Source organism: Cupressus sempervirens, chromosome 1 (assembly GCF_028749045.1).
Source record: "Cupressus sempervirens isolate cs-2001-9-10 chromosome 1, ASM2874904v1, whole genome shotgun sequence".
Classification (NCBI taxonomy): domain Eukaryota; kingdom Viridiplantae; phylum Streptophyta; class Pinopsida; order Cupressales; family Cupressaceae; genus Cupressus; species Cupressus sempervirens.
This window is the reverse complement of record NC_143118.1, coordinates 215387579-215402142: the sequence shown is the minus strand read 5'-3', so window position 1 is coordinate 215402142 and position 14564 is coordinate 215387579. Positions and strand designations below refer to the sequence as shown.

General features: G+C 33.3%; 1 protein-coding gene across 2 annotated transcripts; it reads left to right on the top strand.

Annotated features, from left to right (window-relative positions):
* The first annotated feature begins 402 nt into the window (after positions 1 to 402).
* On the top strand, positions 403 to 2661 carry LOC149576916 (putative anthocyanidin reductase). 2 transcript variants are annotated; one of them, XM_089823821.1, is made up of 6 exons: positions 403 to 579; positions 683 to 849; positions 959 to 1174; positions 1705 to 1864; positions 1953 to 2169; positions 2293 to 2661. In XM_089823821.1, the coding sequence occupies exons 1-6, from the start codon at positions 468 to 470 to the stop codon at positions 2444 to 2446; spliced, it is 1026 nt and encodes a 341-aa protein (XP_089679947.1). In that variant the 5' UTR covers positions 403 to 467; the 3' UTR covers positions 2447 to 2661. The 2 variants fall into 2 exon arrangements, with proteins under 2 accessions (XP_089679947.1, XP_089679986.1); XM_089823860.1 differs by having other exon boundaries at positions 433 to 579; positions 2016 to 2169.
* Positions 2662 to 14564: the final 11903 nt, after the last annotated feature.

Sequence of the window (14564 nt, the reverse complement as noted above, 5' to 3'; positions counted from 1 at the left end):
AAATATTGCTAAATTAATTTAAATAAAGATTAATATTTAAATATATTCATTGATTCATTTTGATATAGGTTATATGATATTAAAGTATTATTGAATATAATTTCATTTATATAAGATTAGTTGAAAATTAAGAGGTAATCTGTTTCTCTCACAATCTAAATTAGAATATCTAAAAATTCAAAATTTGTCTTTTATACCTAAATAATTATAAATTGGTTTAGGAAGAAATTAGTTGTAAATTATCACGACTGTTGAATCAATGAATTTTAAGTCTAGATTCTTTTAGCTAAAGATTAGTTGAATCAATGCTATTTTAAGTACGGTAGTTTCGAGATTCATTTAGCTAAAGATTAGTTGCTCATTTGCTTCATTAAAATAGTTGTTCAGAGTGGCTCCTTAAATAAAGGAAATGATATACAGAGGTTTGCACACAATTGAAATATAGGCCACACTGCAGGAGATCAACAATGCAAGGAAAGTTTTGCGTCGTGGGTGGAGATGGTTTCTATGGCTCGTCGCTCGTTAACTTTCTTCTCAGCAGAGGCTTTTCTGTCCATGCAACTATTCTTCCAGCATCTGGTAATCCCCATTATCGCCATTCTTTAAAGTTTATGTTCATGAATAGAATACAAGGTATAATTCAAACATCAAATGTTTGAAAACCAAGTCGGGGTTTGTACAGGGAATGGTGATATAAACTATCTACATCAACTTCCTGGTGCCCATGAAAGGCTTAAGCTCTTCAACGCAGATCTGCGAGTGGAAGGCAGCTTTGATTCACCCATTTCGGGCTGCCAAGGTGTTTTCTTGGTTGCATCTCCAACAGAATTTGGCGCCAAAGATCCTGAGGTAAACACTCAAACACAGTTCCCTTTTGCATTTCAATCCTGAGGTAAAGACTCAAACACAGAGTAATATTACTTGGGTTTTTCTTTTGTTGCAATATGTTCATGAGCAGAATACCGTTGTGGAAGTCGCTGTTCAGGGAACAATCAATGTGCTGAAATCCTGTTTAAAAGCCAAAACTGTGAAGCGAGTAGTTTTGACTTCCTCTTGCTGCGCCATGTCACCACTGAATGAGCAGGGAGAGATGAACAACCATTCTTCTTCTGTGGAATCCTTTTGGACTTCAGTCAATTACATACGTTCCAACAAACAACAATTTCCAATTTGGGTATTGCCTGAATTGTTTAATTGGGCCTCGTTATTTTAATCTATTTACAACAATTCTTAATCTTTATGCTTCCTAGAATGTTTGATTGGGTCTCATCTGCTAGATTTTGTGGATTCTGTAGTGTTTAATGATCTTGGCGTTAACTTTTAAATAAAATTTCCAAATCTGCCAGGATGAAATGTAACTTAACTAGAGAGTACAAAGATTTCTTTATCTTGTTTTCTTATGTTATGTTTATCCCAATGATGGTTCACAACACAATCAAATATGAAAACTATTACACATAATTATCATAGACTGTAGAATTATTATTTTTAATTAGATTGCATTATATTTATTTTATTTCTAAGTATTTCCAATTTGACTTTCCCAGATCTAATTTACTTCGAAATACCAATTTTAAAGTGTTTTACTAATGTGAGATACCAATTTCCAGCCGTTTAATTTCATTATATGAGATCTAATTTACTTAGAAATATCAAAGTTCGAAGAGATATTCTAATATGAAAACTACGCATTGAACACAACAGCCCCACTTTGTGTCAAAGACACTGGCTGAGCAGGCAGCTTGGAGCTTCGCGTCAGAGAACAATTTAGATCTTGTAACAATTGGAACTCCAGTTACAGGAGGACCATTTATCACTCCCTACATCCCCTTTAGCAATCAGATACTCTTATGGTTTCTACAAGGTCTTTCTCGTTCCTAAAACCCTAATACTTAAAAATGCCAACGTTTATTTCTCTAACATGATTGCATGTTTTCTTAATAACTTTTTAGGCAATAATGAAGTTGTTAGCAGTGCAATAAGATCTATCATATCCTTGTTTGGGACATTTCCAGTTGTCCATATAAGCGACGTTTGCAATGCACACATATTTCTGATGGAGCAGCCTGCAGCTCACGGGAGATACTTGTGCTTGGTTGATACGCTCTCTGTCAAGGAGCTGCACCAGTTTCTAAACAAGCGTTATCCAGAGCTCAAGACAACAGATATGTAGGAACCTTAGCCAGCTCTAACATTTGTATATTCATTTCAAGATAACTTATGTCTATATCAATTTCTATTCCAAACAAAATGTTTACATATGAGAATGGTTTTGTCCCTGGTTTGATTCAGGTTGCAGGATTTGGATTCCAGCTTTCCTAAGAATACGCAATTTAAGTCCGAAAAGCTCACAGATTTAGGCTTCATATTCCAGCATGGGATTGAAGAAATTTATGATGACTGCATCGAGTCTTACAAAAACCTGGGCTTGTTGACTGCAAAGTGATCATTGTCAAGTTTAATGGCTTAGTCAGAGCCATTTTAGATACAAAACTTTTCTCTCTAATCGATAATTAAGATAGCGATGTAGACAAGGAGAAAGAACTCTCAGCCGTTTGTAGCATCCTCTTATTTCAGACTGCTAGCTTGAACAATATTAAAATTGTAATTTTATTTTTTCTGTTGATCAATGCTACATATAATTAAATAAAGTATTCTCCACATTTATTAGTATCTGCTCGAACAAATTTAGCATTGTTATAACTAATGTTGCAGTGCCCTATTACTCTTCGTAAAAAAATTGGTATAAAAAATATAAGAATAATTAAATTTGTTTATGTTCATCTTATATTTGTAGATTTAATTTTTCCCTAATTGAGTTAAATTATGGCTATGTTATAATGAAATTACTAGTTTACGATTTTATAACATATTTCAATTCACATTTTGAATATAAAACAGTCAAGTTATAGAAGAGTTGGTTTGATGAATCATTTGGTCATCTATAATTAGATTTTCAACTATTGGTAAATTATATTTGTAAGATACAATATCCAATCATCTTATGAATTCTAAAAAGAGGCCACTTGCTCATTAATCACTTGCAAATTTATTATTTAAAAAATAAATCTCAACCTACATTAAACTAACCAAATAAATGTTCAAATTTAGCAAATGATTAGTCTAGATATAGTACTCTTTGTAGATAAATAATTAGAATGAATGCATATTAATTTGAAGAGAATAAAGTGTATTATCTATTGGATAAATGATAATGTTTCTCTAAAGTTATAGGTGAAATAATTTTTTTTTGGTGATTCTAGACCCCTTAGTAAAAATATTTGTGATTATGGTATTGTTCTTAGAATTGACCTTGTTCACCATGTGAGTAGTGACAACTATGCTAGTACTTGGATAGGTTGAAATCGAATCATCATCAACCTTAATCTATTTTTGAGAGGAAAATTCTCTCATGTGATAGGGTTATTTATGATTTTATGTGTACTCTAAAAGATGTAGATAACACACACCCCAATAATAGACATAACAATAACATATGAGATTCTCAAAGGATAAAAAATGTCAACATATATAAAGAAACAAATGAGTTTATCACATTTAAACTACCAAAATTTTGTTCATTAATTACATGTCCTTTGAATCAGAAACTAATAGGTCTAACAAATTCACAAAAACATTACTAACTCAACACACAAGAAATTAATAATGATAACTCAAAAACACATAACATATAACTAAATGCATTCTTTATTATATCTTTAAAAACATAAGAAAGTTCAAAAACTTGCGTAACATCTCAAGCTAAAAGCCTTTAAATATTTCTCTATATTTTCACCTTTGACAAAAAGTTATCTCCTTTGAGAAAATGTTTACATATGAGAATGGTCTTGTCCCTAGCTTGATTTAGGTTGCAGGATTTGGATTCCAGCTTTCCTAAGAATATGCAATATAAGTCCGCAAAGCTCACAGATTTAGGTTTCATATTCAAGCATGGGATTGACAAAATTTATGATGATTGCATCGAGTCTTACAAAAACTTGGGCTTGTTGACTGCAAAGCGATCGTTGTCAAGTTTAATGGCTTAGTCAGAGCTATTTTAGATATGGAATTCTTCTGATAGATAAGGACATGGCTATCTTGCCTACAAATTCTACAAACTATACAGTTGACCAAATTTTAAAAAATTGAAATTGAATTTTTTCGAAAATTTTGATCTACATAGTTTGTAGTGGAAAACAACAAATTTTTTTGGAAAAAAAATACTAATTATCCAGAATCTCGAAAAAAAAAAAAATGACTTCGTTTTGTCTTTAGTGCATTTTGTTTAGAGATTAGCCTGTCTTGATAAATAATGACCTTATTTACTATATAATAACCTAATGTATACAAACTTTTCTCTCTAATCGATAATCAAAATAGGGATGTAGACAAGGAAAAAGAACTCTTAGCCTTTTGAAGCATCCTCTTATTTTAGACTGCTAGCTTGAACAATATTGAAATTTTTGTAATTTTTTTTCTTTCTTCTATTGTTCAATGTTATAGGTATTGTTCACTTTTATTATTATTTGCTCATACAAATTTAGTATCATTACATCTAACGTTATAGTGTCCTAATACTCTTATTTAGTAAATTTATGTGTTAAAAATACAAGAATAATTAAATTGATTTATGATTACTAAATATATAACTATTGTGGATTTAATGTTTTTTTTTTATGTTTGAGTTAAATTATTATGTTATATTGAGGTTCATAATTTATGATTTTTAACATATTTCAACTCATATTTACGATATAAAATAAAGTTATATAAGAGTTGGTTTGATGAATTATTTGGTCATCTATAATTAGATTTTCCATTATTGGTTAAATTATATTTATAATTTATAATATCCAGTCATCTTATAAACTCTAGAAAGATGCCACTTTCTTATTAATAACTTTATATTTTATTAAAATAAAATAAAATTTCATAGATTATCTAAACTAATCAAATAAATGTACAAATTCAATAAAGGTACCATGATCAACTTTTGTTTCAATAATTACATAAGCCCTTTGAATCATCAACTAATGGATTTAACAAATTAATAAAGACATTACTAACTTAATATACAAAAAATTGATAATCATAACTCAAAAACATATCTTGACATATGACTAAATGCATTCTTTATTGTATTTTTAAAAATAGAAGCAAGTTTAAAGCCTCATGTATATAGCATGCCAAACAAAAAGCCTTAAAAAATTTGTGTATAGTTTCCCCTTAAAAAAAGAAGGTACTTCCCCTCTTTCCATTACCCAAATGCCTTGTATTTATAGGACTCATTGCATAACTACCTTCCTAGGTTAATAACTAATATTCTATCATGCATTTTTAGTAAGGTCAATCATCCTAATGTATATTTTTTATGAAAGAATTTCCCAATCAATATTTGATCAAAAGTGGATGAAGAAAACCAAGTCTAGGTCTTGAGTTAACCTCACATGCCTAGGTTTAGGCCAAATTTGATTAGAGAAATCAAAAGAGGGGTTTGATGTGAGAAGTTGTAGCTATTGATTTTTTTCCATTGTTGATGTCAAGTGGTTATTTTAATTGACTTTGTGTCATAATCATGCGGTTATTTATATTTGATGAAGTCCCTAAAAGGTTGTGTAGTTGTGGACATTGGTGAGACCTTATTTCCCTTGTGACTCTAAATTATGTTGGTGTGATTTTTCACAGTATAGAAATTTTTTTTTATTTGGATGAAAAATCAGTTAAGTCTTTGTTTCTTGCAGACTAGGGTTTTATTTTGTGAAATCCTGAAAATTGTTAGATTACCCTAGTTATGCCTTGTTCTGTAAGTTGTATCTTCCCTTTAAATTCTCAGGGTTTGGGTTTCAAATTATCCATAAAAGGCCCGAAGTGCGTAAAAAACCCTTATACCTTGGTTTTATTTTGCCCTAATTTCCAAATTTTAAAAAAAGGGGGGTTTTTCTTCAAGTATCTTGGCAGGATGTTTTATCCTAATGTTTTGTTCGCATCAGAATATTTTTTAATCCTTGTGATAAACCTTTCATGTGCCTTTAATTGTGATATTCTTTTTGAAAGGATGCCAAGTTGAAGAGTTTTTTCAAACACCGTTGTTCTATCAGAGATCAAGGGCCGGCGCATCCCTGCATTATGAAGATGAAGGTTTTTAAGCAAAGCGGGGAAGCGCATTTGCGACGCATGGCAAAGTGGGGTCGGGTATTTTTGATTTAGTGTGTTACACTGTAAACGATGGATGACGTGTACTGCCAGATGTGCACTGAAGGATTTCAGCTGCTGAATGGAAGTGAAATCTTATCAACCGTAGATCTTTCGAAGATCTACAGTTAGCGCATCCCCGCATTATGAAGTTGTAGGTTTTTAAGTAACGCGGGGAAGCACATTTGTGACGCGTGTCACAATGGGACCAGACTATGAAGAATGCAGAAGTCACGCCATAGGATCTGACAATTGTGCTTAGCTAGAACTACTCATCCATGTGGACCAGAAAGGTGTTAGAAATAAATGCAACAGTCAGAACACGCGGGTTAACAACAGTCATATCATTGGCCCAAGTGGATAATGCGAGCATGAAATAAAGGGCTGTTTCTGATCGTCGATCTTGTCTTGATCAACGAACGGCACATCCCTGCATTTTGCATTTGAGTGAAGTTTAAACAAAGCGGGGATGCGCTCTGCAGGCACGTGTTCGTGGTGACGTCAAAATTTTGCTTAGATGCCCGGCAGGATGGAGTCAGCATCTCCGTTGATCTTTCGAAGATCTATGGTTGGTGCATCCCTGCATTATGAAGTTGTAGGTTTTTAAGCAATGTGGGGAAGTGCATTTGCGACACGTGGACTAGATGATGTCAATTACTTGCTCGCTTAGAAGAAGATACGAGATTTGTTGGTGTGGAATGTTGTCAGACAGTATGAGCTCATATGGCAATTTCTTATTGGTTAGCTGAGCTAGCTAGTTGTTAAATAAAAAGTGGATTAGTTTGATCGTTGATCTTGTCTTGATCAACAGACGGTGCATCCCCGCATTATGAAGTTGTAGGTTTTTAAGTAATGCGGGGAAGTGCATTTGTGATACGTAGCATTTTTCTAAAAAGCCATAAAGCTTGTTATTTTTAAATCAAAACTGTCCAATCTGATAAAATCTACAAATGGGATTCAAACTTGAGTGCACGGTTACTAAGAGTAAATGTGATTTAGACCTTGTACGTGCGGTTTTAATTTATGAAAAGAGCCCACAATTTCACCATTAATGAACCACCAAAGTGCAGAAAGAACATCAGGGCATTCAAGATTTCAGAGCTAGGGCACAAAAATTCTTGGTTAATACTCCAGTAAAATTGTAGAAGACATCATATAGTGCAGAAGTGTGAATTTTGGCAGGTAAGTGCTCTATGAATTTCTAAGTAAATTTGAAGTATCTGCTGTTGTGAATTTCCTAGGGTTCATTCAAAATGCCTCCCCGAAAAGAGTTTACTGGTCAAAAGGATTATTTAAAATGTTCTATGCATGATGATTTTCTTGAACAATTCCCCTTATCAGTGCATGAATTAACTAAGGGAAGGGAACTCATTCTGAAAAATCCTAGAATAGTTGTAGCAGAAAGCTTTTATGACAAAGCTAATTGGATAAGGGATGCCCAGGTTTCCATGGGAGGTCTAGAGTTGTTTAAAAAATGGTTTTTAGAGCAAAAACTGGACACTCCTATGAGAAATGTTTGGGAATTTGATATTGGAAAATTAATAGTCCCCACTGTTTTCTTTGATAGTGATTTATTGATGGACCTGGCAAAGAAGTATGATCCTATCACGGGATGGGTAAAAAATCATTTTGGAGTCAATCTTTTTAGGGTTTTCCCTGAGCTGTTTAATGAGGTTTTCAACCTTAACCCTAACCATGCTGTGCATGAAATCATTGATATGGATGATTTGCAAGCCAGATATGATGCACAACGAATGTACTTGAGAATAGGGCCACTACAGGAGCATGCTGCCAAGGTCGATAATTTTCCTGTGATTATAGCCAGTACCCCAGAGCCATTGTTGAGAAGACATTTCAACTTGAGAGCTCAAGAACTATATTTTTCTCTTTGTAAGATCTTTGGGATAGATGAAGGTGATCAAATTCCAGGTTCTGTTGTCCTTATAATTGCTCAAACCCTTCAATTTGGAATGAGTACCATTCTGGATTTTGCCACTTTTCTAGCAAAAGAGATTCACAATGGTTTGGTTGGAATAGTAAAGGGAAAAGTAAACAAACCATTCTGTTGGTATTCATTGATGATGCATGTATGCTTATACAAAGGATATACTTTCTTCTCCAAGGGTTTGAAGTTGGAAACAACAAAGGATGGAGAGAGGAATCCAGTGCAGTTGTGGAGTGTGGATGTGACTTCAGAAGCCACAGATGGTAGCTATGTAAGTTTTGACAGATATTTTGCATCAAAGCTTAGACTGTTTTTAAGAGGAGATAGCTCTAGAATCCCACAAGCATTATTAGAATTGGTCAAACCCAAGGACCATGCTAAAGGGCTACTTGTCAGTCATAACCAGGGGGCTATAATTCCCTACAATGTTTCAACAGTGATAAGAGTTTATGGTTTTTTGGGAAAACCTTATGTGCTACCATTTCATGTGCCTTTGAAGATAGGGATTGCTGAGCTCTTATGGCAGATAGGTACTATAGATGAGAGGGAATTGGTTAAGAAGGGCACTTTCTTTCCAATGGTTACTGTAGTGCATGATTTTGTCTTTGTCAAAAAGGGGTGAAAGCACTTAAATTTGTTTTTGGATAGGTATAACATGGCAGAGTCTTATGCCCGATTCATTGACATTGAAGGATTCTATGACCTATTAAAAGAAAGGGTGAGAGCTTCCTGTATGGTACATCAGGTCTACTATCTAGAAGATATAATCAGAAATATCTTCACATTGCAAGAGCAAGAATTGAGGAAAGAGAAATGGATAGTTTTCAGTAAAACCCTAGAATTCATTAATGCTTTTGACCCCCAGTACGACCCATTGAAAGATAAGAAATCTGGGGAGCCAAAATATAGGCATTAATGAATAATTTTGCCATAATAATTCAAACCATGAATGAAAAGAAAGCTATGTTTGTTGAGGCACATCCAGACAAGGCAGCAAAAGTACAAAGAAGAATAAGCAGTAGAAATATGGTAGCTCCTAGCCAATATACATTACAGAAAAGGGCAGGTTATGTCATGATTCAAAATGTGCAATAGGCACCCCCTCATAAGAAATCGAGGTCAAGAAGTCCATCTGTAGCCAGCTCCCCAAAAAGACAAAAATTAGAGCAGGGGTTTTCTTCTTCTCAAAAGGAACAATACTCCCCAAGCCAGTCCCCAATCCAGATAGATGATGAGGCATCTCTAAGGGAATAGCTTAGAAAAATGGGTGGAGAAGGGGATGGGATTGTCACTTCTACAGACCTGGATATTGGAGAGCCACAAGAACCTCCTATACCTTCCTTGGACCTAACCATTGCTGATTACCAAGGTAAGGAAATTGACCCAATCGTTGCCCAGGCTTCTGAAAGATTTATTAATGATGAAAATTTTGTAAGATCTAGAGCCTTTGCATAGTTTTTGTGGAGATTAAATATGAAATTTTTTGAGAAATCCTATGAGAAGATCAAGGTTGAGCAACCAGATAAACCAGACCTAGTTATTAAAGAAGAGGTAAAGTCAAAATTTTTGAATGATTTTGCCCAGTTTACTCCTGAAGCCGGGAGGCAAATAGTTAGACAATCAGGAGTCCTCCTTCTTCCAGAATGGGATATAACAAATGCTATTGTTTTTGATTCAGTAAGGAAGCAGAAGGATGTTCAACTAACAACTGCTGAAGAAGTACTACAGGCTCATAGAGGGGTCAAATTTAGTGATGACCACCAAGCCCTTGTTATATGGTCCATAGATAAGAGGGAAAATACCAGGATGCATGAGTTTCCCACAGTAGAGCATACTGGTACATTGACAGTATACAGGGCTGGTGAGGTAAGTAGTAAACAAATAATGGGAATGACCTCAGAAGTGCTAAAATTGGGTGGTGTTGTATTTGGCCAGGAAGAAGATAAGTTTACCCAACTTAATGTTAGGTTTGAAGAAGTCTTAAAAGCATATGAGGAAAGAGGTATATAGATACAGTCACTTGAAAACAAGGTGTCTCAAATGGAGAAGATACTTGGGAAAAGAAAGGTGGGAGAATCCAGTGCACCTAGAATTGCATACCCTTCACAGTCATTTGTTGAAGCAACCCCTATTATTGAAATACCAGACACCCCTGAAAGGCCCCAATTCTATACTGTAGAAGACTTTGAAGAAGAAAAAACCAAATTACATGAGTTGTAGGTAGACTTAAAAAATTAGTATGAAGGAAAATTAAAGCAGGGTGTGATGTATTTAAGGGATAAAATATAATGGTCAACCTTCTTTGATCAGTTGACAAGAATTGCAACCCTCATGGATGAGTTCAACAGAGATAGGTATAAATTGACTCTCCTTGCACAGAAGTGGAGGGAGAGGAATAATGATATTACAATTATATGTATATCTGTCGTCCAAATGCCTTATCATCAAGTAGAGAAAATCTTTGATTTGTTAAATAAACTAGAAGATTTTGATGATAAAAGGGATTCTTTACAGAAAAGATTAACACTCTGTTTTTCCAAGTATATTGCTAAAAAATTCACTTTATTTCCTTGTGCTTTAGAATTTGTTAATATAATAAAGGAAAAAGAAAAGTGGAAAAAGGAGTTAGATGAAATATTTTATGAAAGGATCAAGAACATCATGAGTGAAACTGGCCACTGGTTTTGGGCAAGGACAAACAAAGAGTTGGTAAAGATACAGTTATTTTATAATGACATCAGAAAAGAGCTTGATGATTTAGAAGAAATTGCAAATTCTTTACTGGTTATACAAAGAGAGGCTCTAAATTTTGATTGGCCAGATGATGCTGCTTATAATAAATGGAAAAATTAGTTTATAGAAAAATGTCAGAAGATGATGAGGAGGAAGATGCAAAAGTAAAAGTTACCCTTGTAGTTAGTAATGAGGACATGGAAAATCCCCAGGTTAAAGTAAGTTTGCAGGTAACTGAAGATGATACATCACTCTCAAACCTCATGGCTATTTACTCCGAGGATGAAGAATAATTAAAGAATCAGATCATATTTTCTTGTCTCAACAACTGAGAAGCATAATAGAAAGGGACCCACCAAGGAATGTTTTATGTAATAGCCTTTTTGTTATTTGCTTTTGTCTTTTATGACAGATGTATGTCAGTATCTTTTAAAAGACACCTGTCACTTTCTTTTAGCCTGAAGCTTGTTGCATCTCACACTATTTAAGTGAGATTCCAAGGCTAAAGAATGGTCTGAATTCTATTTTTCTAAGTAATATGCTTAGTCTATTTTTGGTCCAAATTTTGAAAACAAGTTTATGATGTATTTTCTCTGTCAATTCTCTGAGAATACATGAATATAGAATGAGATGTGTTTCTTTTTGAAGGTCATTCTGAGTCTATTGTAAAGGATATACCATTTTCAAAGAAAATGAATACAAATTGTGAACTGTCCCCATATCAATTCTTTCTGAATCTTGTCTCCTTTCAATTACTTGGTTGTCTTGATATTGTATAAGTAAAGGCTTGTGCAATTGAATGCAATCTAGTTAGGTTGTATATCTATTTATCATTGTTGTTAATTCAATGGATTAAATAAAAGCTTTGATGAATGTGATAAGGTTTCTTTAGTAGTGGAAAGGGTTTTGAATGATGAATTCTGATAAGAATTGCTGATAGAATTTGTTGTAAGGCAACAAACTAGATCTGAGAACTTGCTATAGACTCTGAACCCCAATGGATTAGGCACTGATCAAGTTAATTCAGCTGAAGGAGAAATATATCATAAATGGTTATCAAAATGCACCATCAAATCAAATTTTACTTTTATTTCCTGTAGATCTTCAAAGGCTGGCCAGTACTTGTCTGCATGGAATGTTTTAGCTTCAGTTAGCCACTATTGTTAAGAACATCTGCAGATCTATAGAAGAAATTTTGGCCATATCTATTTTATGGGATGTGTTTATCAAGTTAGTAAAGAATTATGTATATGTTTGACAATTTTTGAAATGAGAATCAGAATGAAACTAAGAATAATCCTCATACAGTTGTTCCAATTTTGAATCATCCCTGGGTATACCCACCCTAGTTTTGCAGAGCCAAAAGAGTAGAAAACCATCTGTGGTTTTGTTGAAGTTGGGTCCAAATACTTTGCATATGCAATTGTTAATAAGAATTGGCTAGTCTTTAGATTGTGTATGTATTGTCATTCTGGTATTAAGCATTTTGTCTCTTAGTAGTTTTAGTGCATTATAAAACACCAACAAATTACATGCAATTCAAGATGTTGTTTTAGTGTTGTGGGAGATGATATCACCAAATGGATTTCACCTTTTTGTTATCTATCTTGATTCCCTCATGGGACACTATGTAATCAAGAAATTTTCTAGATTGAACACTGAATACACACTTCTTTGAATTAAATCTAACTTTTCATTTCTCTTGTCTATAAAAATATATTTGCAAGAATAGTGATGTACAATGCTATTGTCTTGGATTTGGCCAGAAGACTATCTACATAATCTTCTATGATCTTGTTAAGGAGATCATGAAATATAGTAGTCATGACATGTTTATAGATGGCTCCCACATGAACTTAAGACCAAATGACATACCTAATAATAAAGCGTGTCCCAAGGAGTCATGAATAGAGTCTTGTGTTGAACTCTAGCAATTATTCTAACCTAATTATATTAGGAGAAACTATCCATAAGAGACAACATCTCATCTTTTGTAGCCACATCTTTTAAAGTTCATCTTTGAGTAGGAGTGAAACTCATGATTACATCTTGTGTGGATTTTTATTTATAGGTTTGATCTTAGGGTCTACTTGAAGATAATTAGAACTAGATTAGGATCTAGTCCAATAAATAAAGTAGTGGTTAGATTTTTTCTTGTATTTTAACTTTTTTCTTGATTCCAACGGAGGAGATAAATATAGTATATAGAGAAGAATATTTCTATGAGGAGAGTTTTATGTTTTACCATGAATGAAAAATGGTGAGACATATGATAATTTTATTTATATTTTCATTGACATCTCAAGATGTTTTGTATTAATAAATAGGGGAAATAGATCAATTCTATTTGGCATTGGTGTTTCCATCAATTAAGAAAGACACATGTTTCTTAATATGAATTAAATATTATCATTGATGTCAACTTGATTTTCAAATTTATTTCAACTTGTTAAAGTGACACTTTTCTAATGTATATATAAGTTTATAATGGTTCAAGGTGTTTTTATGATATCTTGTATCAAATCAAGCTAGTCTATGATATTTCTAGAAGACAATAGTATGGGAAGAAAGAATATACACAAAAGGGTATTTGAAATCCTTATGAGATAATACTATTGATTCCTCCAAATGATAAGATTATGGATTTCATTTCTAATTTTAATGTTTGTGGTGTTATCAAAATTTCATTACCTACAAAATTTTGCTTTAGCATTCAATACTGTTTGTCAATTGCATTCATTTGCCAATGTTCATAGAAATGGAAAAAGTACATTGCACTGATAAAATGAGAAAATTCTTTATTTGTGTTAAATAATGACAAATTTCAATTTGGAGTTTGTACATTAAATAATTAAAGAATATGTACTGAATGAAAAATGATCAAAATCTCTCACACAAGGTTGTGAGAGTAACCTAATATTCATTATTCTTGTGCAAATAAGAAACATGTAAAAAGCAAAATAAATGATACAAATGAACATGCAAAAGGTGAAAGAAAGGGAACCAGCCATTGCCTAGGGATATATGGCTGGTCTGAGTCCACATTCCCAAGGTTGCCCTGCTGCAATTGAGTTCTTCCTGATTCCCCAAGTATCCAACTCCTGCAAAAGGTGAAAGAAAGGTATAGGTTAGATCCATATGGATCTAAGAAATGCCTGGTTTCGCAAAAATATACATGTACACTTGTACCATTTACCCGTGATCCTAGTTTGAACAAGAAAAATGAACTCGATCAATCATGGAGCAGCAATATTAGAGTCTAAAAATCAAAATCATGTATACAAGTAATTTTATTGCTAATATGTTTGTGTCATGTGCAGAAAGAATAAAAATTATTTATGAGTGTCACGAGCCTGTGCTCGAACCTCATGGAATACAATTTCAAACATCAACAAAAGTCAAAGTATCCCAAGATCATTATTTCAGTATGTAAAGACAGACAATATTCAGATGAGATTCAATATCTAAAACTTCTTGCAATAGTATACAAGGAAAAAAGAAATGACAATGAAGCAACTATTAAGGAAATTGCAAGCAAGATCTTTGAATCAATGGAAGCTTCACAGTTTTCATATTGAACAGAAGGAAGTTTCAAATTTTTACTGTATTGATAGATCCCATCTTCTTGTTTTAATGCTAACTAATTAGCAAAATTCAAAAAAATTCTAGCCTTCACAAGAAATATTTGAATCAT